Raw genomic sequence first — 27,837 nt, 5'->3', positions numbered from 1 at the left:
CAAGAAAATATTTGTATATTCTCATCTTGTAGAAGTTGGCACTAGAAGCTGTGTTAGCCTCTTCTATCGGTATTACATATCTGACTGCATATGAGTTAAGAGTAGTCCCAGATTAACCTGTGCAGTCTGCTTTTATCAATTTTCAGTTTAAAGGAAGTTTCTTTTAAACGAATGTCTAGTCTAGGTAGAAGATGTTGTCCCAGACTGCGGACTGCACACACCAATCTGGTACACTTTATGTACATGCATAAAGCCCAGTTTTCCCAGATCAAGGCTCATATACTTGTTGCCGTGTATTTCAGATGTAGATTTTGTGCCAGGAGAGAACAAGTACTACCCAGTGCTGTACTTTAACGATTACTGGAACCTGAACAGTGACTATATGCCTATTAACGACACCATCAAGTGAGTGCAATTATTGGTTTTTGTCAAACTTGACATGTTTATGTTTTAAATACAGTAAAACCTACCCAAGCTGAATCTTCTGAAAACTGAATCCTTATAACTGAATACTTGAAGTAACAAGCCTATGTCCTGAATCTTTTCCTGCCTAGTATGTTTATCAGATTGAATAAACCAGTCCCTGTGTAAGCCCACATCAGAAAAGTTGTATAAGGCCATCCTTAAACAAATTGTTTGTTTGGCATAACCCGACCCAGGTAAATTTGGTTGTTTTTTTTTCTGACATTCAACTCTGACATATAGCAAAGGCAATTATCAAATAAAGCTCTAAGTCTTCTGGCTCATGATCAGAAAATTGGTAAAGATTTTTACTTCATGGAATAGAATTCTTTGATTAATTTTGGAAGAGAGACATCTGAGGAATATTTGTTTGAAAATAATTCAAAATAAGACGACTGAGTGGTTTAAGAGATGTTCTTTAAAGAAAGTTAACAGACGGACGGACAACGTACAAAAAACAATCACAAACATATATGCTGAAAAAACATGAGAATAAACTATTTATTTTTAATATGCCTGTAGTCAGATGAAACATTATGGCAATGAGAAATATCAGTGTATCTATATATGTCAACACAAATGTTCTTTTCACTTTTTGGGTCGGCGCTTAATTACTGGTTTTGTCTTTTTACAATTTTGACATCGTGGAAGAACCACATGGAATTTTTCAAGGGATTCTGTATCTCTTTCTGTTGCCTCTGGTGTGGCACAGTAACAGCAAATGTTTTTGTCTGCTGCTTGAACATCAACAACACTTGTAAACAAATATAAAGTTACCACAGTACATGTACATTGTTTATAAACAACTGTAACTATTGCATGCTTAATAAATATTCTATAAAGTTTTAAACTATGTTATTTTAATTGAAACAATTGTAAGATATACTTCTACATGTACTAGGATAATGTCACAAATGATTGATACATAATTGACATAATCAACTAATCAAAAATAGTTCATGTATTATAATTCACTTTATAAATTAGTCTTCATGTAAAGTTAAACAAACAATATCTGTTTGCATTAACTAAAAAATGTGGCATGAAACAGTCCATTGCTTATATTTTCAACAACTGGATACGTGTTGTTTTCAATTGCGAGTTCGTCAAACAGATGGCTTGACAGAATGTACCGAGCATGTTTGCATCTGAAAAACAAAAAATATAAATGACATTCTAATAGAGTGTTTGACAATAATTAAAGGAAATAATTCAACAAATAATATATTTCAACAAATTTTTACTAACTAGTATTTCATTTATAATAAGTACAAACTGACATATGATAAAAAACTTCTAAAATATAAATGATAAGTTTTCCAATCCATGATTATTATAATATCTTATATAATGATGAAACAAATTTTAAATCATGTTGAGTTCTCATTCAAATGCTTATAATTTAGAAACCCGAAATATTAACCATGCACTTTTAAATAAGGAGGCCTCATTTGATTTGTTACGAAACGTCTTAATAACGATTTCAACTCGGATTTTTTTTAAGCTCATTAAACTTTCTTCTAGTTATACAGTGCGTACAAATTTAATAATTGTGTTAACAATTGACTGTTTACCTAACATGATTTCGAAATAATGGTTTATTCTATGCAATATTAAACATATAACAATTAATTTAATAGAATTCACTTCTTTTTTGCGAGTGGAGCGAATATTAATCTAGTTAATTAATGCGAAAATGACAGACAATTGCATGTTTTTAACAATACAATATATAATTTGTAATAAAATAAGTACATACCGAATAAATGACACCGACGATTCCTTTATTTTATGAGGAAAACGAGGCTTTTTATCGCGTCAAGAACATAGCATATTTGACACGGCTGCCATTTTGGAAATTTTTGACGCATGCATGTTGGGTGTTAGGCCTACCAATTTCAAATGAAGATGCGATGTATTAATCCTTTAATTGTTCCGAAAAATGATTTTGGTATGCCAGAAGAGTATTCAATTAAATGACGCAAATAACCGGAAAGGATATAAAGCGTAAAGAATTTTCGGCGAGCAAAAAAAAATTTTTTTTGGAAAGTAAAAAAAAATAAATTTGGTCGGGTTGTGCCAAACAAAATATTTTTTAAGGATGGCCTTACTTCACATTTTTAAATAAATAACAAAGCCTAATTGTGCCAACCAGGTTTCTTGTGGCTTCGCACTAGATGCATTAAATTAACTGTTATAATGTATTTGAAACTGATATGGCAACTAACAAAATAAAAATCCCAACTTTTGGAAAAACAATTGTTATATAATTACTTTCTTAATGAAATACATACATAAAAACAATGTTCAAATGTATACAACCCGCACTCTTTGAAAAGAGGATTTAATGCATGTGCGTAAAGGGTCGTCCCAGATGAGCCTGTGTATGTTGCAGTCCATTTAGGCTAATCAGGGACAACACTTTCTGCTTTTATTGTATGTTTTGTACAGAAAGTACATGTATCTTCTGAGCAAAAATCCAGTTAAGGCGGAGTTTGTCGTCCCTTCTACACAGGCTAATCTGGGACTGCACTTAACGCACATGCTTTTAAGCCCCTTTTCTCAGAGTGAGGCTCATATTCAGGCATGTCTTTCTGTTGCAGAGAGTTGAACCTGACTCTGACGTACAGCCCCATCTCACTGTTCCGCTGGCAGATGTACGCGGCCCAGTCAATGAGAAACAAATGGACCAGCATGCTTGGCTCTGATGTAGGGGATGACGACCAGGACCAGGATTCTCTCAAGGTCAGTGCTATGTCAATGTTTCATATGCATATTAACACACATATTAACTGTAAGCCCTGCAGGCTTGCTTGTCCACATTCCTAGCTGGGATGTCAATAGATTTTTTAATCCAGCAGTCAAATGACCCCGACATCAAGACTCAAAGTAGGGGCTCTGTTCATGCTTCAAGATGAGCCTCACTATAGGAAAATTGGGCTTAATGCAAGTGTGTTGGGTGTTGTCCCAGATGAGCCTGTGCAGTGCACACAGCTTATCAGGGACGGCACTTTCCGCTTTAATGTTATTTCAAGCTTAATGGAAGTCTGTTCTTAGTGAAAATCCAGTTTAGACGGAAAATGTTGTTCCTGATTTGCCTGTGCAGATGGTACAGGCTAATCTAGGATGACACTTTACGCACATGTAATTGTCAATCTAAGCACAGGCGTGTTAGCCACAAATTAGGGATAGAAACTAACTTTTTATTGTATGTTGCTTAGACATACATTTATCTTTAGTACTTAGGTAGCCTGGCCAAAAAGTAAGATGCCCAGAACCAAGAACATTTCATAATTATCTAAGACTTATGTTGAAAAAAACCCACTTCAGACAATATAATAAAATTGCTGTCATGACTTAATGCCTTTTGTGTTTGAGGAGCACAAATCTTCATGTGTTTTTACTACAAAAGCCTAAGCTGTGGGGCAAACTGTTGCAATCTTTTTAGCTCACTTGAGCACAATGTACTCATGGTGAGCTTTTGTGATCGCCTTTTGTCTGTTGTGAGTTGTGCAGCTAAAGTATTTGCCTTGTTAACACTCTAGCGGACACATTTATTTTCCAATCTTCATGAAACTTGGTCAGAAGTTTTTTGCCAATGATATCGTGGACAAGTTTGAAAATGGTTCCAGTTGGTTGAAAAACATGGCCACCAGGGGATGGGGCATTATTCCATATTTGGCTTTAGTTAAACCTTGTTGACTCTATAGAGGCCACATTTATTGTCAGATCTTCATAGAACTTGGTCAGAAAATTTTTCCCAATGATATCTTGGGTGAGTTCGAAAATGGTTCGGGTTTGTTAAAAAACATGGCTGCCAAGGGGGTGGGGCATTTTTCCTAATATTGCGTTAGTAAAACCTTGTAAACACTTTAGAGGCCACATTTATTGTCCGAACTTCATGAAACTTGAGAAGATTTGTCCTAAGGACATCTTGGACAAGTTTGAAAATGGTACAGTTTGTTGAAAAACATTGCCGCCTGGGCATTTTTCCTTACATGGCTATAGCAAAACCTTGTTAACACTCTAGAGGCCACATATATTTCCAATCTTCATGAAACTTGGTCAGAATATTTGTCTCAATGATATCTTGCATGAGTTCTAAAATAGTTCCGGTTGGTTGAAAAACATGGCAGCCAGGGAGCAGGGCATGTTTCCTAATATGGCTATAGTAAAACCTTGTTAACTCTTTAGAATTCACTTTTATTGTCCAATCTTTTTGAGACTTGGTGTGCACTTTATTTCTTATGATATGTTGGAGAAGTTTGAAAATGGGTCCAGTTTGTTGAAAAACATGGCCTCTAGGGGGTTGGGAATTTTTCCTTATATGGCTATAGTAAAATCTTGTTAACACGCAAAAGTAACATTAATAGTTCAATCTTCATGACTTGGTGAGAACATTTGTTCTAATGATATCTTGGGCTGCAAACAAAAAGAGCGACTTTGGGCCTTTCACGCCTTCTTGTTTTAAAAGCTAGTTGCCCAGACAGACTTCCAAATTTAAAAAATGACGGGATCTTAATCTAATAGCTTCTGGTAAACTTAAATCACTAAATGACTAACGTTTATCCCTGGTAATGGTTGGTTGTAAGTTCACATCTAATTTCCTTCTTTATTGGAATATAAAACAGAAATTGTTCCACATTATTTATTTATTCTTTTATTTAATAAACATGTGCATGTAACCATGGTTTATATCCATTTGCTCTGTGTAACACAGTAGTTTTCAGTGTATGGTTTATATCCATTTGCTCTGTGTAACACAGTAGTTTTCAGTGTATCGTTTATATCCATTTGCTAGATGTGAAACACAGTAGTTTTCAGTGTATGGTTTATATCCATTTGCTAGATGTGAAACACAGTAGTTTTCACTGTATATGATCCTGGTTCTGGGAAAAAAGGGATTCATGCGTTTGCTTAAAGTTTCATCCCAGAATAACCTGTGCAGTCTGCACATGCTATTCAGAGATGGCACTTTCTGCTAAGACTGGATTTTCATTTAGAAGATATACCTCTTATAAAAAAAATCCATAAAAGTGTAGTGTCTTTATTCACATGCATTCAGCCCAGTTTTCCCAGAAAGAGGCTCATTATATGCTTTCAGACTGTGTTCCTAGTTTTTCAGTGAATATGATCGTTTCAGACTGCGTTCCTGGAGACCAACCCCTACCTGCTGGCTCTCACCATCATTGTGTCCATAATACACAGCGTCTTTGAGTTTCTGGCCTTTAAAAATGGTAAGCTTGTCAACAACCATTTGACACTCAGATACACACTTTGACGTGGTCCATTCCTACATCAATTTGAATAAGAGACCTTTATTGATTGATTTAAGTTTTAAAGGCTTCATTTTAGACCCTAAGATACTGATGAGCAGCAAACAGCATATAACCTGAACAGACTGCCAGTTAAATTACTTGCAGGCTGTTATGGTCTTATGCTGGTTGCATATAGCCAGTTTCACTTTGCAACTGAGCTGGACGATGTTGAGGTTTATTAACCCTTCACAAAACAAAATGGGCAAGTCGTCATTTGATAAAGTCTTAATTTTTGGAAACATTCCTCAGAAACCGGTTGGCAAATAAAGTGAAAAGTCTTAAAACGTGATTTTAATCAGAGACTTATCTTGTAAAACGGTGATTGGAATAATTACATGACAATATAATTTTTAAGAATAATAAATTCAAATCATCATGTACCTATGACTTCAACGCATCTGTGACTCAATATTTCTTCAATATATAAATTTACCTATTTTGTTTAAGTATATAATTCATTCAGTAGCAACTTAAAGTAAAAAATGATCATGATAATACTAGGGCCAGATAATTATTAAAAATTATGTCACTCAGAAATTATAACCTTATTTTCTTAAATATTTATTTGAATGAGCCTCAATGTGGGAAAACTCATGGCTTCATGCTTGTGTGTTAAATGTCATCCCAGACAAGGTTGTGCAAACCACACAGGCTAAACAGGGACCACACTTTCCTTCTTATATGGAATTTTTTGTTTTTTTAGGAAGTCTCTTCTAAACTTAAGTCAAGACTTAGCAAAAAGTGTCGTCCCTGATTAACCTGTGCAGGTTAATCTCAGAAGACACTACGCACACGCATTAAGCCCAATTTTCGTAAACTAATAAACCCAACTTTTTAAGTTCCCCTCTTTCTTGACTGATGTTTTAGATATCCAGTTCTGGCGCAGTCGCAAGTCCCTGGAGGGCTTGTCGGTGAGGTCAGTGTTCTTCAACGTGTTCCAGTCCACCATAGTGTTGTTGTACGTGCTGGACAATGAGACCAACACCGTCGTCAAGTTCAGTGTGGGCATAGGACTGCTCATTGAGATCTGGAAAATACACAAAGTCATCAATGTCCGGGTATGTCATCAATGTCAGGGTATCGGAATTATGTGGTGAGACCAGGGCAGCATTGTTTTGGGAAAACTGGGCTTACTGCATGGGTAAATGTAAAGTGTAGCGGCAGATAAGCCTGTGCATTTTGCACAGGCTGATAAAGGGCAACACTAAGCCTATACTGGATTTTCATGTACAACAGATTTCCTTTAACCAAAAAATTCCATGAAAGTGGAAAGTGTCACCCGTGATTATTACACAAGTGACTGCACAGGCTCATATGAGATGACATTTGATGCGCATGCATTAAGTCCAGCTTTCCTAGAAGGCGGTTTTCTCTCATTCTTGCCCAAACTTTAACGGTTAAGTGACTTCTCCTTTTTCTAAAATAAGGGAGAAGTAAGTCTTCTTTTTCCTAATTCTTTGTGAAGTTTAAGGACAGCAATCAACTAATGGACGTGTATAAACCCCTAGCTTATTAGCCCATATATGATGTATTTACATGTGAAACAATTCTTTTCCAGTGTATGTAAGTGCTAGTGTATGTTTTTAGGTAGACAGAGAAGACAGACTGCTAGGGTTAATACCCAAGATTAAGATGGAGGATAAATCCACCTATGCTGAGTCTCATACCAAAGAATATGATGCTGTAAGTACCCTGTAAAATGCATAAGTTTTGATTGTGAAATCAGGGTTTTTTTGGCCAGATTTTATAGCCGAAATTCGGCTATGTTCCCAATCCCAAAAAGTTTACTTTTTTCCCAAAATGTGGCAAAAAATTCCCAAAGAAGTGTCTAATGCGTATTTTATCTCAATTTTAAGTCAATTACATCTAAAAAAGTATTATATGATTTTGTTCTTTTAATTTGAAAGCTTATAAAGAGTTATGTAAAATTTAGTATTTCCCTAATCAGTGGACTTTTCGTGTGGAAAAAAAAGTGTAATGAATTTACTTTCCCAATTTCATGAAAATGCCCATAAAATTTCCAATTCCAAAGCCATGGGCTATCTTCCCAAAAAGTGGAAAAAAAATTAACCCACACGTGTCTTCAATTTGCAAATTTGCATCTTATTAGCTGTTTTTCAGTCTTTAAGAGGTTTTTCTGGGTACAGATTAGTAAACCCAAATGTTCTTGACTGAATTCGATTATGACCCTTTTGTTCTAGTGTAATTGACTTTTTAACCCTTTAAGCGCTGGAACCGAATTTTGAAGGTCTTTGCAAACAGTTTGGATCCAGATGAGACGCCACAGAACGTGGCGTCTCATCAGGATCCAAACTGTTTGCTATTCTGATAGTATTCTTTGAAAAAAATCAAAGAAATGGCTAATTTTAGAAATTCAGCAGACAACATTTTAGCAGATGACAAATTTCCCAGCATGCAAAGGGTTAAAATGACTTTATGTGTGTCATAAAGAAAAACTTAATTAAATTTCACAAAAGATAAGAAAAATAGTACTGGTATTTAAAAGGGGGATAACTTAAAATGAGATCAAGATACTATTTCCTGGCTCCACGTACTTCCTATTCTGAAATGGCTGTTCTGCATGTTTCTATTGCGTGGCCCATATTTCCGCCGTCTGGTTAGCGCAATGGTTAGTATACGCGTTTCTCAGCTAGGCGGGTTCAATCCCTGTTTCTGGAAGCATGTGAGTAATGTTGATGGTCACCATAGTGGACAGGTAGGGTATTCCGGCTCCCCCACTCTTACCCCTAAATACCAGACCACACCAAAATTGAAAATGCTGGAAAATGCAGCCTAATTCCAAAGTCGCCTAAAATTTCCGGGTCTAGTAAGTTAATTAGGTAGGGAAATTTCTGAGACACATTATGCAGCCTCATGCACAGAAGCACCTCATAAACTTTGAATACACGCTCAAACACATTTTTACCTCCAGATGGCATTCAAATACCTGTCATGGCTGCTGTTCCCCATGCTGGGCTGCTATGCTGTGTACTCCCTAATCTACGTAGAGCAGAGGGGCTGGTACTCATGGGTCCTCTCCATGATGTATGGATTCCTACTCACATTTGGTGAGTATTTGTGTAGTGCTCAGGGAAACCCGGCTTAGGGCATGTGCGATAAGTGTCATCCTTGATTAGCCTGTGTTATTCACACGGGCTAATCAGGGATGGCACTTCTCTAAAACTGGATTTTCATTTACAAGAGGCTTTCTTTGAAGAAAAATTCCATCAAAGTGGAAAGTGTGATCCCTGCACAGGCTCATTGTGGACAACACTACCTACATGCATTTAGCCCAGATTTCCCAGAATGTTTTCATTTGTTGAGTGCATTTTTGAGGTCCTGTATGATGTATGGATTCCTACAAACATTTGGTGAGTTTTGGTTTTTCTTCAGATTATTTGAGCCACGTTGAAGGAAAACTGGGCTTTATGTGCGTTAAGTGTCGTCCCATATGATCCTATGAGATGACACTTCGCTTTTTTGGAATTTTTCGTTTTAAATGGAAATCCAGGGCAGGGGATACATGTTGATGCTGATAAGCCTGTGCTCATGCATTAAGCTCAATTTTTCGAGAACCTTTGTAAGCTTTAACCTGTTTTTACTGGTTTTATTGTGTTTTTTAGACTTTTCAAAGCAGATGTGAGTCGATTATCACTAAACCAGTTTGTCTTCAATGAATTTATTTGCATATTCCCCAAGTACCAGAGTAAAAACCATTCAACCTATGTCTATGAATTTTTTTATTTGGGCAGATGAACCTCTTTGTTGTGTATTTGAATTTAAAAAAGGGGTTTATTACTGTTTTAATCCAATTGGGCCATGCCTTTTGAAAAGGGAGTTTAATGCGTGTATGTAAAGTGTTGTCCCAGATTAGCCTGTGCAGTTTAGGTGGAAAGAGTTGTTCCTATTTGGCCTGTGCGGACAGTCTAATCTGGGACTACACTTTATGCACAGGCATGAAACCCCCATTTCACAGAGCGGCTCAATTTGATGAATTGATAGAGCTGGTTGGACTAGTGACTATGTATTTAAATCTGTATTTCTCACCCAATTTGCTACTGTCTGAATTCTTGAATTACATACATAAATGTGTCTTGTTCTGTGAAAGCTGGTCCTAACGCATGTGCGTAAAGTGTTGTCCCAGATTAGCCTGTGCAGTCCGCACAGGCTAATCAGGGACGACACTTTCCGCCTAAACATGATTTTCAGTAAGGAGGGACTTCCTTGGAACTAAAAATACCATAAAAGTGGAAAGTGTCGTCCCTGACACTTTACGCCCGTACATTAAGCCCAGTTTTCTCAGAACATGACTCAAATAATAATTACTATAACCTCATCCTGGGAAAACTGGGCTAAATGCATGTGCGTAAAGGTTTGTCTCAGATTAGTCTGAGCATCAGGGAAGACACTTTCCACCTTAACTTGATTTTTGTTGAGATGAAAATTGTTTAAAAAGAAAAATTTCAATAAAGTGGAAAGTGTTGGCCCTGATTAGCCTTTGCAGACTGCTCAGGCTAATCTGGAACCCCACTTAACGCACATGCATTAAGCCCAGTTTTCACAGAACAAGGCTTATTATATCCTTTTTCAGAGTTCATCATAATTAAAACTAGACCTAATTTGAAACTGTCTGAATTCGTAGATAAGATACATAAACCATTATTATGATATTGTTTTGCAGGGTTCATCATGATGACCCCCCAGCTGTTCATTAACTACAAGTTGAAGTCTGTCGCTCACCTGCCCTGGAGAATGTTGACCTACAAAGCCCTCAACACATTCATAGACGATATATTTGCATTTGTTATTAAGATGCCTACATTGTACCGGATAGGATGCCTGAGAGACGGTGAGAACTCTAATAAAAGATTAGCCATGTTCTGTTAAAACTAAGCTTAATGCATGTGCTTAAAGAAGCGCTTCCACAAGTGGAGGTCAGGGCGTAAATTATGCTCCAAAACGGCAGAAGTACATCCATTTTACTAATGGTGTAGTCCCTTGGACAACCGATAATCCGCATGTATGCTGTTTTCTATAACACATCATGTACAAATCACAATAATAAATCTGGTCATTCACTCAGTTTACTCCACCTACTGTATGCTATGAATTTCTCAACAAGTGGCCAATATTTAATTTTCCATTTGTCAATCAAATTCTTCTTGGTTTTGCATCAGCCAATCAGCGCTCAGGCAGCTGAAATACATGCCGACCCCATTTGAAGGTGTATACAATAACTGTACATGTGACAGATCAATACTGAGCTATCTTAATGACTGTAGCGCAGTATATGCAGAGTTAATGACTAGTTTTTAGTTCAAGAAAAAGTTACCACATTAAAAAATGCACTACGATTTTTTAAACCAAAAGTAAATATCTTCAGGTTCTCTTCGCAACTAAGTTTGTATTCTGCAATAAACAAAAAAATAAAGCCCACGCTTTCTCTGAGGAAGAATGATGTCATGTTGCACATGAAGTCTAATTTTCACATGCTTTTAATCAGTGCAAAAGATGTACAAAAAATACATGAGAAATATTTATTTATGGTTAGAATTTCCATATTTTTTACGTGAATAATAAAACCTGGAAATGCTTTCCTGAATTTTTTTTTTATTGATTTTATTTATACTTCTCCACCATAAAATTCACTTTGTTTATGCTATTTGGTTAAATAGCGGGAGTTTGTGTTAATAAAATTATTTTACACATTCATCGTTAATATTGGCCATCTGTTGGTTTGAAAATATAAATGGTAATTATACTGGATTATCGGATAATGGATAGCATTGAAACATGTATGTATCCAGTGACACCTATGGTAGGGTTTACTTAAATACTGAAATAAAATTAGGTCTTCCAACTTTATGTCTGAGACGTCCAAATTTAGGGCTTCTAGTTCAGGACTTTCAATGTTTGAAAGCTAGTGGAAGATCTGTTTAAGTGTCGTCCCAGATTAACCTGTGCTGTCTGCAAAGGCTAATCAGGGATGGTACTTGCTGCTTTTACGGAATTTTTGTTTAAAGGAACTGTAGTAATCCAGTCATGGAGGACATTGTTGTCCCGGACTGCACATTTTAGTATGGTACGATATTTTGCGCTACTGCATTAAGCTCTGTTTTATAACATGCTCCAAAATATGTATTTTACAGCAGATCAAAAAGTCATTTTTTGTGCAGACTGCACATTCTAGTATGGCACGATATTTTACACATTAAGCTCTGTTTTATAACATACTCCAAAAAACATTTTACAGCAGATCAAACTGTGATTTTTGTACAGCACAATTGTATGAATAGTTTAAATTAAAAGATAGGACCGGAACTTAAATTTTTACCATTTTTTTACTCAGTTGTTTTTGTGTTATGATAAGCAGAATTTCCTGGCTGGTTCTCACTAAATTTAGTGAAAGTATTTTCCATTTTACAGAAACATGAAAGGCTGTGTTGACAGAGTTGTTTGTGCGACATTAAACCATTTCCAAGCAATACTATTTTGCAATAATTGTTTGACCATGTCTTTTCCAGATGTGATATTTTTCATCTTCCTCTACCAAAAGTACATCTACCGAGTGGACCCATCACGTGTCAACGAGTTCGGGGTCAGTAAAGAAATGTTGGAGGAAAACGGGACAGCTAGTGCAATAGAAGGCAAGCCTGAAGAAAAAGGTGACAACTCTGCTACTGACTCTGGCAGGGGTGACAACTCTGCTAGTGACTCTGGCAAGCTTCCAGTTGATACTGAAGCTGGTCCCGCAGAACCAAAGTCTCTACAAGAGAAGAAAAACGACTAAATGTTTTATGCTTTTAGTATCAATTTTATATGGGTAGTCTGTGTCAATACTAGATACGCTGTTTCCAGTCATAATGAATTTAAGTCTTCTACAATATTTTGTTCAAATGTAAATTTGTATTTGTTATAGTCTGTTGTGATTGGTAAATCATGGTTCCATTTTCTATTGAGGTTTGTCATAGTTTTTATCATAGTTTGGAAGTTAATTCTTATTAGCTGGTGCTCATTCTTTGTTGTTTTGTAATTGTTGGTGAGCTTTTCAACACCGCTACTTTGATATTGGTCGTACCCAGAGTGTTGTGTCATGAAACTTGGCAGATACTATAAGGGCCATATTTCTCTGTCTAGTTCTGTAACTATGCAGATTGCTTGAAGGTCTTCTGAATTATGGTCCTTGAATTATTCTATATATGCCAAATTAACTTTGTCTGCTCTCTGACTTATATAGTTTGAATCCTACAATCATGTAACTGGTGAAATTTGTGTATGTATAGAATCTTTACAGAGTTCGATAACCAGCCAGATTGCCTGAAGCACTTATGAATTATGGCTCTTGAATTGTAAAAGTAAATTGCTAAATTAACCTTGTATGACATTTAACTCAAATAGTTTTAATCATATCATCATTAAACTTGGTCACAATATTTGCATGCATACAGTCACTGCCAAGTACCAAGTACCAGTCTGATCATGTGAAGCTTTTCTGAATTATTGCTATTAAAAAATCCAAAATTTGCCAAAGAAATGTTGTTCCCTCTATAATGCAAAATCAATGTAACAAAGAAATGTATACGGGTGAAGTTTTGACAAGTGAACAATATTGTTTAAATGATTTCTTTAAACACGAGGCAAAAGTAAAACAACATGTAAATTGATATATCTCTTACAATAGGTTTGCAGAGACTGCGTACTAGTCATGATATCTGCTTGTGGAAATACAATCTTTTTTTCCATGCAAACAGTACATACTTGCTGTTTATTACTTTACGATTTACTAGGGTTTGTAGGGCTTTCCTCTCAAATTTGATAGAAACCTTTTTATACTTGTACCATGAATATTTTTATGACGCAGATATCATACAAATATATTATGTATTTCACAAAATTGCCCTGGTAAATCTTTAATCTCATTCTGAGAGCTGTTTATAAGCCTCAAGAGTATGTTGTTAATGTCACATGTAGAACACTGAAAATGTTATTTTTACCGTGTTATAACCTGTTCTTCCCTGGCCTCGTATGGTATAAGGCCGATTTTGCATAATGTGGCTCATTTGTGATTGGCAGGTATATATCCCACTGTTTTCTATTGGCTTTGGTGTTTGGTTTGTTTCATTTTTAGCTCACCTGATTGCTCAGGTGAGCTTTTGTGACCGGTCTTTGTGCGTCGTCTGTCCGTCCGTCTGTCGTCCACATTTGGTTTGTAAACACTCTAGAGGCCACATTTATTGTCCGATCTTCATGAAACTTGGTCAAAAGCTTTGTCCCCATGAAATCTCGGTCGAGTTCGAAACTGGGTCTTGCCGGGTCAAAAACTAGGTCACTAGGTCAAAAAAAAGAAAAAAACTTGTAAACACTGTAGAAGTCACATTTCATGCCCAATCTTCATGTAACTTTGTCAAAATGTTTGTCTTAATGATATGTTGGTTGAGTTCAAAAGTGGTTCCGGTCGGTTGAAAAACATGGCCGCCAGTGGGCGGGGCAGTTTTCCTTATTTGGCTATAGAGAAACCTTGTAAACACTCTAGAAGTCACAATTTTTGCCCAATCATCATGAAAGTTGGTCAAAACATTGGTATTATTGGTATCTCGAACGAGTTCGAAAATGGTCCAGATCGGTGAAAAAACATGGCTGCCAGTGGCCGGGGCATTTTTCTCTATATGTATATAGTGAAAACATGTGAACACTCTAGAAGTCACATTTTTGGCCCAATTTTCATGAAATTTGGTCAGAACATTTGTTTCCTTGATATGAGAGTTGAGTTTGAAAATTGTTCCGGTCAGTTGAATAACATGGCTGCCAGGGGGGGAGGGGGGCAGTTTTCCTTATTTGGCTATAGAGAAACCTTGTAAACACTCTAGAAGTCACAATTTTTGCCCAATCATCATGAATGTTGGTCAAAATATTGGTTTTATTGATATCTCAGACGAGTTCAAAAATGGTTCAGATCGGTGAAAAACATGGCCCCCAGTGGGCGGGGCATTTTTCTCTTTATGTATATAGTGAAAACATGTGAACACTCTAGAAGTCACATTTTTGGCCCAATTTTCATGAAATTTGGTCAGAACATTTGTTTCCTTGATATGAGAGTTGAGTTTGAAAATGGTTCCGGTCAGTTAAATAACATGGCTGCCGGGGGGGGGGGGCAGTTTTCTTATATTTATATAGTAAAAATAGCTTTGAACACTGTAGAAGTCACATTTTTTGCCCAATCATCATGTACTTGGTGAAAATATTGGTTTTATTTATATCACATAATTAATGCCATAATTATTGCCCTTATATTGTAAAAATTTTCATTATATTGTACAAAATCCTTGTAAACACTCTATAGGTCACAATTTTGTTTCAGATTTATGAATCTGGGTCATAATATTTATTTTTGTAAGCAATGTTTGGTAAGAGGGTCTACTCAAAATATAGGTCACCAGGTCAAATCTTACAAAAACAAAATCACTCAATATGCCAGAGTTTTGGTTCAATAATGATGAAACTTGACCAGGATGTTTGTCTGGACAATATCTAGGTCAAGTTTGACGTTTGGTAACGAATGAATGAACCGACTCCTCTCAGGTGAGCGAACTAGGGCCATCTTGTTTATTATTTGGCCCAATCATATCATTAGGCAAAGATTTGCATAGCTTTAATGTTGGTTTTATGTGAACATATTAATAACATAATTTAATTGCATAGTATGTATTGTAACTGCTCATGTTTTATAACACATTTTATTCACAATATAATAATGCTAAATATAAAGACCTTGCAAGATCATAAAAATATTCTATAACATTTGCAATACTCAACTTAAATTGTTTAATTTGCCAGGTCTTCTATTGCATATCCAGTAAAAGCACTTGTTAATCAATTTGACTGTTACATGAGACAAATACTGATTGCAAAAATTTGAAGTAAACTATTCCATATTATTAAATTTGAACTTTTTTGTACTGAGAAATACAAATTATGAAACTTTGAATTTACTTTATTTGCGCTGAGAAATACAAAATAGTACTAAATTGATTTATTGCTTTTTTGTCTGTCAAAATGCATGACAACAAAATATTCCATAAATTAAAGTAACCCCTGTCCAATATGATTAAGGCTACTTTTTTCTCTTTTATGTTCAGATGGATGATAATAAATTGATATGTTGAAACATCCACAATGATTTACCTGTAGCTATGCTGTGGTACAGGTATTTACCTTGGGGTACAGGTATTTACCTTGGTTTGATTAAACTACTAATGTATAATCAGATTTAATTGTGTATCCAAGAATGAATTACAAAATATTCATTTGCTAGTTATATAATTGAAACTTTCAATATGTGCTGACTAGTCTTTTTCTACAATTGCAACTTAGAATATGAGCCATTTGAAAGAGGTCATTTCAGCTTTAAAGGTAGAAAAACAATTTTCAGAAGCACATTAAACTAAGAACATTAAGAGAACTGTGTTCAGCTCTTAGAATAATAAATCGTTCATGTGTTGAAAAGAAGTAACTTTTGAAGCACAATTATTCATTTAATAAAATGTTTAACCACACAAAATGTGGAGTTTTTTGTCGAATGTTAACATGTCAGCTACAATTATTAGAATTTCACTCGCACACATTAATTCTTATATATGGATACTTTCTCCATTAATTGTAATGGTCACCTTTGAGAATGTTTTTTACATGTCCATCAACCTATGGTCAGGACCATTCCATAGAATATAGGTATTATATTAATATTATAGATATTAATCAGATATGTTTTAGCATCTAGTACCTTAAAGGGACCTTTTCACAGATTTTGGCATGTATTGAAGTTTGTCATGAAATGCTTTTATTGTCATAAATATAAACATTGGAACTAAAAAGCTCCAACAAAAAAACAAAATATAATTTAAGAAAAACAAAAAAGTAATCGGCTACTGGGCTTGAACCACTGACCCCTAGAGTAAAAGTCTAACATATCAACCACTCAGCCATCCGTGATCCTATAGTGAATGCTGTATTTTATACATAATATAAGTAATTCTCGTAATGTCAGAAAATATAGTGATAACAACAGAACTCTCCAAATTATTCAATTGTTTTGTGTTTGAAAGGCTTAATAATTTTCAGGTTTTTAAATCGTCAAAAGATGCATATAAAGGTTATTTTAGAGAATGGTAAATGTTCAGTTTTACTGCTAGCTTGCAAATATCATAACTACAAGAAAAGTTTGCAAATCTGAAACATTTTTTTTTCAAGTATGTCAATTTACCAAATCGTGAAAAGGTCCCTTTAAAATTATAATTCATTATTGACTTTTGTGCAACATTTCAAAAGTGTTAAAATGTTATAGAATTAGACTCACTATTGTATATACCAGGTTTTTACTAGTAAGGTATAATCCCCACCTCTTGTGAGTTGATGTAAGTACCTTAAAGAGTTTGATGCGTGTGAGTTGTCGCTTCCATGGGTTGATACATGTCAGTTGTTGTAGCTCGTCATCTTTTGTATTGTGATCTCCAAAAAATATGTCACTGATTTGACACAAAATATCAGCAAATCCCTTGATATTTTATTTTGTTTTAATTTATGTTTTTGTGAAGTCAAATGTATATTGTACAATACCTGTGGAACAAAATAAATGTGGAATTATATGTGCGGTTTTTCGAGTAATTTTCCTTACATTCACTAAACCGGAATTCTCCCAAGGACAAACACTCTGCATTGTACCAACTTTGTTAAGTACAAACAAGCCCTGTTTAAACAGAAAAGATCTGTAATTGAACGTGAAGGGTATTTGGCTCTTGCATCTGACATACTTTCTAAAATAGGCCAAGATTTGTTCCAACTTTTTTTGTATGCCCCCGGTAGGGTGGCATATAGCAGTAACTGGTGAACTGTCAGTCTGTCTGCCTGCCTGTCCGAAAACTTTTAAGATTGGCCATAACTTTTGCAATATTGAAGATAGCAACTTGATATTTGGCATGCATGTGTATCTCATGAAGCTGCACATTTTGAGCGGTGAAAGGTCAAGGTCATCCTTCAAGGTCAAAAGTTAAAAAATACAATCCAAGGGAAGTAATAAGCTTAAAAAGGGAGATAATTTCCAAACCGGCCAAATGATATATTACAATTTTATTTCAAAGCAGTGCAATAGGGGGCATTGTGTTTCTGACAAACATGTCTCTTGTTTTAAGTCCTTGAATGCATGCAGGAAAAAAACCTTATAAGCACTATTTTAAGAATTTAATAACCTTGACCTAAAAGTTGGCCACATGGATCTTGCACCAAATATACCATCTCATTGAATCACTTTGTTATTTTAAAATCTTCAATGCATGGAGAACTTTAATTTTAATGTACAAGAAAAAGGACAGACTGCAAGATGGAACAAGAGCACCGCATAGCGGGTGCCAACGCTTGGCTGTGGGTGCAGCTTTGAACAAATGAAAGCTTGTAAGAAGAAAAGGAAGAAAGTGACCTTGACCTAGTGACCCGAAAATAGGTGTGGCGTGTAGAACTCATCAAGGTGCATCTACAAATGAACTTTCAAAGTTGTACGTGGAAGCACTTGATTTTAGAGCCTATGTTAAAGTTTTATATTAGAGGTCACAGGGATCTTGACCTTTGACCTAGTGACCCAAAAATGGGTGTGGCGTGTAGAACTCAAGGTGCATCTACATATGAAGTTTCAAAGTTGTAAGTGGAAGCACTTTGATTTTAGAGCATATGTTTAAGTTTTATATTGGAGGTCACAGTGATCTTGACCTTTGACCTATTGACCCAAAAATGGGTGTGGCATGTAGAACTCATCAAGGTGCATCTACATATGAAGTTTCAAAGTTGTAGGTGGAAGCATTTTGATTTTAGAGCCTATGTTGAAGTTTTATATTAGAGGTCACAGTGATCTTGACCTTTGACCTTTGACCTAGTGACTCGAAAATGGGTGTGGAGTGTAGAACTCTTGCAGCTACATATGAAGTTTCAAAGTTGTAGGAGGAAGCGCTTTGATATAAGAGCCAATGTTTAGGTTTAAGCAGGAGGTGGACGATCTGGCTATGACAATACCTTGAGTTTTCTCCGAAAACAGGCAAGCTAAAAATGACAAATTTCCACCCAAACCTTTAAGGTTGAGTGTGTCAGCTGGCAGTGTTGATGAGAACACTGGACTACTTATCCAAAGATTGCTGGTTTGATCCACTGCCTGACCACGTATCTTGTGTGGGGATTGGTAATGAAACACTTTCTACAACCATCATCCTACCTCTGCTTCAAGACAGGCAGATGCCAGTTATTTGACCGGGAAGTGTACATTTGTTTACAGGTACGACTCAAAATGGCGAAAAATCCATTAAATCTATTGGTAGTAGGGGTAAAATGTCCCAAAATATACTAATGTATGTGAAATTATGAGCTGGCAGCTTTAAACTGCCAATTTAGCTTAGTTTGTTGACTTTAAATTAGAAATTAAATTTATTTAAACTGCAACTTGATAATAAACAAGAGGGCCAAGATGGCCCTAGTTCGCTCACCTGAGAGGAGTCAGTTCATTCAATCTTTACCAAACATCAAACTTGACCTAGATATTGTCCAGACAAACATCCTTGTCAAGTTTCATCATTATTGAACCAAAACTCTGGGATATGGAGTGATTTTGTTTTTGTAAGATTTGACCTGGTGGCATATATTTTGAGTTGACCCCCCTTACCAAACATCAAACTTTGCTTACAAAAATAAATATTATGACCAAGATTCATAAAATCTGAAACAAAATTGTGACCTCTAGAGTGTTTACAAGGATTTTGTAAAATATAATGAAAATTTGGACAATCTAAGGGCAATAATTATGGCATTAATTATGTGATATATATAAAACCAATCTTTTCACCAAGTTTCATGATGATTAGGCAAAAAATGTGACTTCTAGAGTGTTCACAAGCTTTTATATAAATATAAAAAAACTGCCCCCCCCCCCCCCCCGCCGGCCATGTTATTCAACTGACCGGAACCATTTTCAAACTCAACTCTCATATCAAAGAAACAAATTTTCTCACCAAATTTCATGAAAATTGGACCAAAAATGTGCGTGTTCACTATATACATATAGAGAAAAATGCCCCGCCCACTGGCGGCCATGTTTTTTCTCCGATCTGGTCCATTTTCGAACTCGTCTGAGATATCAATAAAACCAATGTTTTGACCAACTTTCATGATGATTGGGCAAAAATTGTGACTTCTAGAGTGTTTACAAGATTTCTATATAGCCAAATAAGAAAAACTGCCCCCCCCCCCCCCGGCAGCCATGTTATTGAACTGACCAGAACCATTTTCGAACTCTACTCTCAAATCAAGGAAACAAAGGTTCTGACCAAATGTCATGAAAATTGGGCCAAAAATGTGACTTCTAAAGTGTCTTCTACTGTTGAAAAACATGGCCACCAGTGGGCGGGGCAGTTTTCCTTATTTGGCTATAGAGAAACCTTGTTAACACTGTAGAAGTCACAATTTTTGCTCAATCATCATGAAAGGTGGTCAAAACATTGATTCAATTGATATCTTGGACGAGTTCGAAAATGGTCCAGATCGGTGAAAAAACATGGCCGCCAGTGGGCGGGGCATTTTTCTCTATATGTATATAGTGGCAGTTTTCCCTATTTGGCTATAGAGAAACCTTGTAAACACTCTAGAAGTCACAATTTTTGTCCAATCATCATGAAAGTTGGTCAAAACATTGGTTTTATTGATATCTCGGACAAGTTTGAAAATGGTCCAGATTGGTGAAAAAACATGGCCGCCAGTGGGCGGGGCATTTTTCTTTATATGTATATAGTGGCAGTTTTCCCTATTTGGCTATAGAGAAACCTTGTAAACACTCTAGAAGTCACAATTTTTGCCCAATCATCATGAAAGTTGGTCAAAACATTGGTTTTATTGATATCTCGGACGAGTTCGAAAATGGTCCAGATCGGTGAAAAAACATGGCCGCCAGTGGGCGGGGCATTTTTCTCTATATGTATATAGTGAAAACATGTTAACACTCTAGAAGTCACATTTTTGCCCAATCATCATGAAAGTTGGTCAAAACATTGGTTTTATTGATATCTCGGACGAGTTCGAAAATGGTCCAGATTGGTGAAAAAACATGGCCGCCAGTGGGCGGGGCATTTTTCTCTAAATGTATATAGTGAACTCTAGAAGTCACATTTTTGGCCCAATTTTCATGAAATTTGGTCAGAACATTTGTTTCTTTGATACCAGAGTTGAGTTCAAAAATGGTTTCGGTCAAACCTTGTGGTCGAACACTATGGAAGTCACATTTTTATGCCCCCCTTCGAAGAAGAGGGGGTATATTGTTTTGCTCATATCAGTCCGTATGTCTGTCCACCAGATGGTTTCCGAATGATAAGTCAAGAATGCTTAGGCTTAGGATCATGAAACTTCATAGGTACATTGATCATGACTTGCAGATGACTTCTATTGATTTTAGGTCACTAGGTCAAAACTCAAAGTCACGGTGACCCGAAATAGTAAAATGGTTTCCGGTTGATAACTCAAGAACGCTTACGCCTAGGATCATGAAACTTCATAGGTACATTGATCATGACTCGCAGATGACCCCTATTGATTTTGAGGTCACTAGGTAAAAGGTCAAGGTCACGGTGACCCGAAATAGTAAAATGGTTTCTGGATGATAACTCAAGAACGCTTATGCCTAGGATCATGAAACTTCTTAGGTACATTGATCGTGACTCACAGATGACCCCTATTGATTTTCAGGTCACTAGATCAAAGGTCAAGTTCACGGTGACCCGAAACAGTTAAATGGTTTCCGGATGAATGCTCAAGAACGGTTATGCCTAAGATCATGAAAGTTCATAGGTACATTGATCATGACTTGCAGATGGCCCCTATTGATTTTCAGGTCACTAGGTCAAAGGTCAAGGTGACCCGAAATAGTAAAATGGTTTCCAGATGATAACACAAGAACGCTTATGCTTAGGATCATGAAAATTCATAGGTACATTGATCATGACTTGCAGATGACCCCTATTGATTTTCAGGTCACTAGGTCAAAGGTCAAGGTGACTCAACTTAGAAAAATGGTTTCCGGATGATAACTCAAGAACGCTTACGCCTAGGATCATGAAACTTCATAGGTACATTTAGGTGACCCAAAATAGTAAAATTGTTTAACTCAAGAACGCTTATGCCTAGGATGATGAAACTTCATAGGTACATGGATCATGACTCGCAGATGACCCCTATTGATTTTCAGGTCAGTAGGTCAAAGGTCAAGGTCACGGTGTTTCAACTTAGAAAAATGGTTTCCATATGATAACTCAAAAAGGCCTATGCCTAGGATCATGAAACTTCATAGGTACATTGATCATGACTTGCAGATGACCCGTATTGACTTTCAGGTCACTAGGTCAAGGTCACGGTTACTTGACACAGTAAAATGGTTTTTGGATGATAACTCAAGAAAGCTTACACCTAGGATCATGAAACAATATAATGGTCAAGTTGATAGAATTTTCTTATTAAATCAATCAAAATGTAATTTATCATATAGATGTTTTGAACACCATATAACTTTGTTATCCATCTGACATGTGTGCATTATAATCATTGCATCTTTTTAGCTCACCTGATTGCTCAGGTGAGCTTTTGTGACCGGTCTTTGTCCGTCGTCTGTCCGTCCACATTTGTTCGTAAACACTCTAGAGGCCACATTTATTGTCCGATCTTCATGAAACTTGGTCAGAAGCTCGGACGAGTTCGAAAATGGTCCAGATCGGTGAAAATTTTTTTTATGTATATAGTGAAAACATGTGAACTTTCATGATGATTGGACAAAAATTGTGACTTCTAGAGTGTTTACAAGGTTTCTCTATAGCCAAATAGGGAAAACTGCCACTATATACATATAGAGAAAAATGCCCCGCCCACTGGCGGCCATGTTTTTTCACCGATCTGGACCATTTTCGAACTCGTCCGAGATATCAATTGAATCAATGTTTTGACCACCTTTCATGATGATTGAGCAAAAATTGTGACTTCTACAGTGTTAACAAGGTTTCTCTATAGCCAAATAAGGAAAACTGCCCCGCCCACTGGTGGCCATGTTTTTCAACAGACCGGAACCACTTTTGAACTCAATCAAGATATCATTAAGACAAACATTTTGACAAAGTTACATGAAGATTGAACATAAAATGTGACTTCTACAGTGTTGACAAGGTTTTTCTTTTTTTTGACCTAGTGACCTAGTTTTTGACCCGGCACAACCCAGTTTCTAACTCGGCCGAGATTTTATTGGGGCAAAGCTTCTGACCAAGTTTCATGAAGATGGGACAACAAATGTGGCCTCTAGAGTGTTTACAAGCAAATGTTAACGGACGGACGGACGACGGACAAAGACCGGTCAGAAAAGCTCACCTGAGCAATCAGGTGAGCTAAAAATATGGGTTTTTGTTGACATATATTATCTGTTTACAATATACACATACAAATAGATGTAAGAGTTACTTGACCCGGAGGATTTAGTCACATTGCAACTTGAAACCTTTATTCAAGCAATATTTTGCCAATAATATTTCAAATCTGATCATGTTAAATGTGTATTTCCACTAATGGTTTATAATAAATACTTCATAAACTTTAATATATATTTTTATGCGCCTGGTAGGGTGCCATTTGTAGGAGTCGGACTGTCCGGCTGGCATTCCATTTTCCACACTTTCGTCTTAACGCTTTCAGATACTGACCTTGTGTGAGTCTACCAATATTACTTACAGATGAAGCGCGAGTTTCATTCCGGACCATTGATTTTTGGCAAAGTTATGGGCCTCGGAAATGGAAATTTTGTCCATCAGTCCAGCATTCCGTTTTACGGAGTTTTTGTAACAAAACACTTTCAGGTATATACCGGTAGCTGATTTTTGGTATGCGAGTCAACCTACATGACGTACAGATGAAGTGTGAGTTTCGTTCTAGTCCATTGATGTTTGTGCGAAGTTATGGGCCTTGGACTTTCGAATTTTCTTTCTATAGTAAAACTCTCCAATTTTTTCAAAAACGCTTTCAGATACTGTCTTCGGCCTGTAACTTTGTCATGATGTTGTCAATTGGTATATAGCTGCTGTGTGGCTTTAAAGTGCAGTAGGGGGCATTGTGTTTCACAAACGCAGCTCTTGTTTTAAGTACAGTTCTGTCAACAGTTAAGTACAATACAGGATGAGAACAAGTATATCAACTTGATCAATTTGAATTTATAATTTTACTCTCCAAAGAAATTACTTTGTATGTACCAGTATACAAATATGAGATTGTTAATCTGCAGGCACGTTTTCATGGTTTCCAATTGATAACTCAAGAACATTTTGACATATTCAAATAATTTTGGTTCACACATGTTACATCACAAAATATAGTCTTTGATATAATTTAAATGCTCACGGGGAAAAATGATAAGGTCTACATACACGTTTCTCTGAACACTGACAATTTTAATCAAAACAAGAGGACCAAGATGGCCCTAGATCGCTCACCTTTTTTTACAAGGCGTTGTTCATTGCTAACCGGTAGTTGAAAATTCAGTGCTCTAGAGCATATTAGATTGGTTCTCTTCTGTTTACTTCTGCAGTGCGAGCATATGATTAATTCTGATTTAGTACTGTCCATTTGCATGGGTGTTTTGCAATTCAAACATTTGCAAGTAATGCTAATTCTACATGTGTTTACAAGGTTTTTTTAAGATTTGGACCTGTGGCCTCTAGAGTGTTTACAAGGTTTCTATATAGCCAAATAAGGAATATTTCCCATGTTTTTCAATGGACCAGAACTACTTTTAAACTCAAGCAACATATCATCAAGGCAAATATTTTGACAAAGTAACATGAAAATTGGGCATAAAATGTGACTTCTACAGTGTTTACAAGGTTTTTCTTTTTTTTGACCTAGTGACCTAGTTTTTGACCCAGCGTGACCCAGTTTCAAACTCGACCGAGGTATCATTGGGACAAATCTTCTGACCAAGTTTCATGAAGATCTGACAAGAAATTTGGCCTCTTAGAGTGTTTACAAGGTTTCTCTATAGCCAAATAAGGAAAACTGCCCCGCCCACTGGCGGCCATGTTTTTCAACGAACCAGAACCACTTTTGAACTCAACCAACATATCATTAAGACAAATATTTGACAAAGTTACATGAAGATTGAGCATTAAATGTGACTTCTACAGTGTTTACAAGGTTTTTCTTTTCTTTGACCTAGTGACCTAGATTTTGACCCAGCATGACCCAGTTTCGAACTCGATCGAGGTATCATTGGGACAAATCTTCTGTCCAAGTTTCATGAAGATCAGACAAGAAATGTGGCCTCTAGAGTGTTTACAAGGTTTCTCTATAGCCAAATAAGGAAAACTGCCCCACCCACTGGTGGCCATGTTTTTCAACGGATCTCTAGAGTGTTAACAAACCAAATGTGGACAACGGACGGACGGACAGACGACAGACAAAGACCGATCACAAAAGCTCACCTGAGCAATCAGGTGAGCTAAAAACTGGACACAATAGTACCAATACATCCCACTATTTAATCATTAGATAAATAATTTTAATAAACTGCAAAGAACCATTATATTTGATAACAAAAGGACCAAATGCCCTCTGAAGCTCATCTGAAACCCAATTGAACTTGGGTCTTCAATTGGCTCTCAAGTGAGAATGTTCTGAGTATGTTGTGCTGTTATATTTAGGGGAACTTGGCCCAGAAGCCTTTTAAAACAAAAGTTCCGCAGTCTGAGACATATGCCCCCAAACAGGGCTTTTAACTAGTGACCCCAATTTCAAACAGGGTCAACTACTTTCCAAGGCCAATGCACACTGGAAGCCAATCAAGCCAATCGGTGAATTTGTTGACGAGTTATTAATTTGAGACAGTTTTCACACTTATGACACTTGTGACAGTGGCCTTTGACCTAGTGACTCCAATTTCAATTGGGGTCATCTACTGCCCAAGGCCAATGCACATGTGAAGTATCAAGCAAATCAGTCAATTCGTTGACAAGTTATTGATCGGAAACGAACTGGTCTACCGACTGACCGACCGACAACTAGCAAAACAATATACCCTTTCATCTTCGAAAGCGGTTATAAAAATCATATTGGAACCATTGAAAAACAAGGCATAAATAGCTTAGAAACACATTTTCGGATCAAGTTTCATGACAATATAGCAAGAATGTGATTTCCAGAATAGTAAAAAGCTTTTTCTTTAATTTGACCCAGTATTTTTTACCCCATGCGACCCAGTTTCAGCCATGATATATCATAAATACACATGTTCTAATTATGTGTCATTACGATTGGACAATTAATGAGCTGTCTAAGAGTGTTCACAAGGCAAATATTGAAGATGCATGTAGTGGGTCAAACAAAGGAAAAAAGACAGTCACAAAAGCTCACTCATTAAACCTATAGTCGAAAAAACAACAACCCATAATGATGCTAATAAGATGCATTCATTCACATTGATAACTTTGACAATGAGTAGCAAGATATAAGTCCAGTTATGCACCATAAGCATGTCACTTTTCTTTGTAAGCTGTATCAACAATATTTTTGAAAAAAAGGAAAATCAGCCACAAATATGTCTGAATAACTTGAATCTTTTACAATGCACACAATAAATTGAAGTTAATTATATTAACACTGTACATTTCAAATTTCATTCAACTGTGCACATTTTGTCGTTGCAATCGTTTTTGCAGGGCCAACTGTTTCTTCTTTTCTATTTCAGCAGGTGAATATTTTGTTTGCGTACTTCTCACTCCATCATTTCCATTAGCACCAGACTGGCTGTTACTTGTCACTCCCTCGCCTACATGTCCCTGGCTGTTACTATTTACACCCTGGTTATAACTATTTTTTTCTTGGCTGTTAGTATTTCCTCCCTGACTGTTATTAATACCCCCCTGACTGTTAGGAAATTCCTGACTACTTCCATAACCCTGATCCTGATTGGTTGGTTCCCCTGCATCTATCTCTATCCCCTGGTTAGATGTCTTAGAGCTTACAGCCTTTGATTGTCTTGACAACTGCTGGGTGGCTTGAACTGAAAAAAACACATAATTATATATATTTGCAAACTTTTAAACTGGTTCCAATCTGTTTTTTATAACTCAAAATTGTAAAAAACAGCTACTAGTATTCTCTAGGAAGGAAAAAATACCTGGTATAAAACACGATTATATTCAAGGCATACCTGACATTGAAAATCATTTAAAATGTCAAAAGTCTGTGCAATTATTATTTGTTGGAATGAAACTAACATACCTACATGTAATATATGATGCTCATTGAAACTTTTCCAGAATGTGGTCAAACAACAGCAACACAAACTGAATCAATTAAGAACTGAATAAATCATTAGATATGCGTCTCTTTCTTTCTACATGACATAAGTAGTTTACAGGATATGGCATCTATAAAGAAGTAACAAAACAACCATTATAAAATGAGACCTGATCAATTGTATAGTAACATTTATATTGTACAAAAACCCAAAATGGTTTGTTATGTTAAACACTTCATTTTGGATTAACTAAGAATTGGGACCGTCTGAACTTGCTTTTAAATACAACAAGAGCACCGCATAACGGGTGCCACGCTCGGCTGCGGGTGCAGTTTTGAATAGATGAAAGCTTGTCACAATTTTTTATTTTTTTTAGAGATCAGTGACCTTGACCTTTGACCTAGTGACCCAAAAATGGGTGTGGCATGTAGAACACATCAAGGTGCAGCTACATATGAAGTTTCTAAGTTGTAGGTTGAAGCACTTTGATTTAAGAGTCAATGTTCACAACCTTGACAAAATGTTAAGGTTTAAGCACGACGGGGATGGCAGACACGACGAGCTGGCTATGACAAAACCTCGGGTTTTCTCCGAAAACAGCCGAGCTAAAAATTAGGGCAATGTCAAGGTCGTAATCAGGTCAGGTAATGTGGGTGTGTTGAATGTGCTCAAATACATGAATGAGAATTTTTTATAGTATGCGTTGATATTAGA

General features: G+C 36.4%; 2 protein-coding genes across 4 annotated transcripts in view; one reads left to right on the top strand and one right to left on the bottom strand.

The window, feature by feature from the left end:
* LOC127873709 (putative lipid scramblase CLPTM1) overlaps positions 1-17,422 on the top strand; it is a 30,291-nt gene extending 12,869 nt beyond the window's left edge. Inside the window, exons 7-14 of the mRNA XM_052417663.1 lie at positions 303-405; positions 3,066-3,207; positions 5,606-5,699; positions 6,648-6,838; positions 7,368-7,463; positions 8,713-8,848; positions 10,462-10,629; positions 12,305-17,422. Coding sequence (XP_052273623.1) covers positions 303-405; positions 3,066-3,207; positions 5,606-5,699; positions 6,648-6,838; positions 7,368-7,463; positions 8,713-8,848; positions 10,462-10,629; positions 12,305-12,570 — 1,196 coding nt within the window. The 3' untranslated portion in view covers positions 12,571-17,422. The remainder of the gene's footprint in view (positions 1-302; positions 406-3,065; positions 3,208-5,605; positions 5,700-6,647; positions 6,839-7,367; positions 7,464-8,712; positions 8,849-10,461; positions 10,630-12,304) is intronic.
* Positions 17,423-25,961: 8,539 nt separating this feature from the next.
* Positions 25,962-27,837, bottom strand: part of LOC127873697 (serine-rich adhesin for platelets-like) — a 32,448-nt gene continuing 30,572 nt past the window's right edge. For all 3 annotated transcript variants that reach the window (XM_052417637.1, XM_052417639.1, XM_052417638.1), the window contains exon 8: positions 25,962-26,883. In XM_052417637.1, the coding sequence (XP_052273597.1) occupies positions 26,501-26,883 (383 nt within the window). In that variant the 3' untranslated portion in view covers positions 25,962-26,500. The remainder of the gene's footprint in view (positions 26,884-27,837) is intronic.

This window comes from Dreissena polymorpha, chromosome 3, assembly GCF_020536995.1.
Source record: "Dreissena polymorpha isolate Duluth1 chromosome 3, UMN_Dpol_1.0, whole genome shotgun sequence".
NCBI classification, from domain to species: domain Eukaryota; kingdom Metazoa; phylum Mollusca; class Bivalvia; order Myida; family Dreissenidae; genus Dreissena; species Dreissena polymorpha.
The sequence above is the reverse complement of the archived record's forward strand: the minus strand, read 5'-3'. Positions and strand labels throughout refer to the sequence as shown.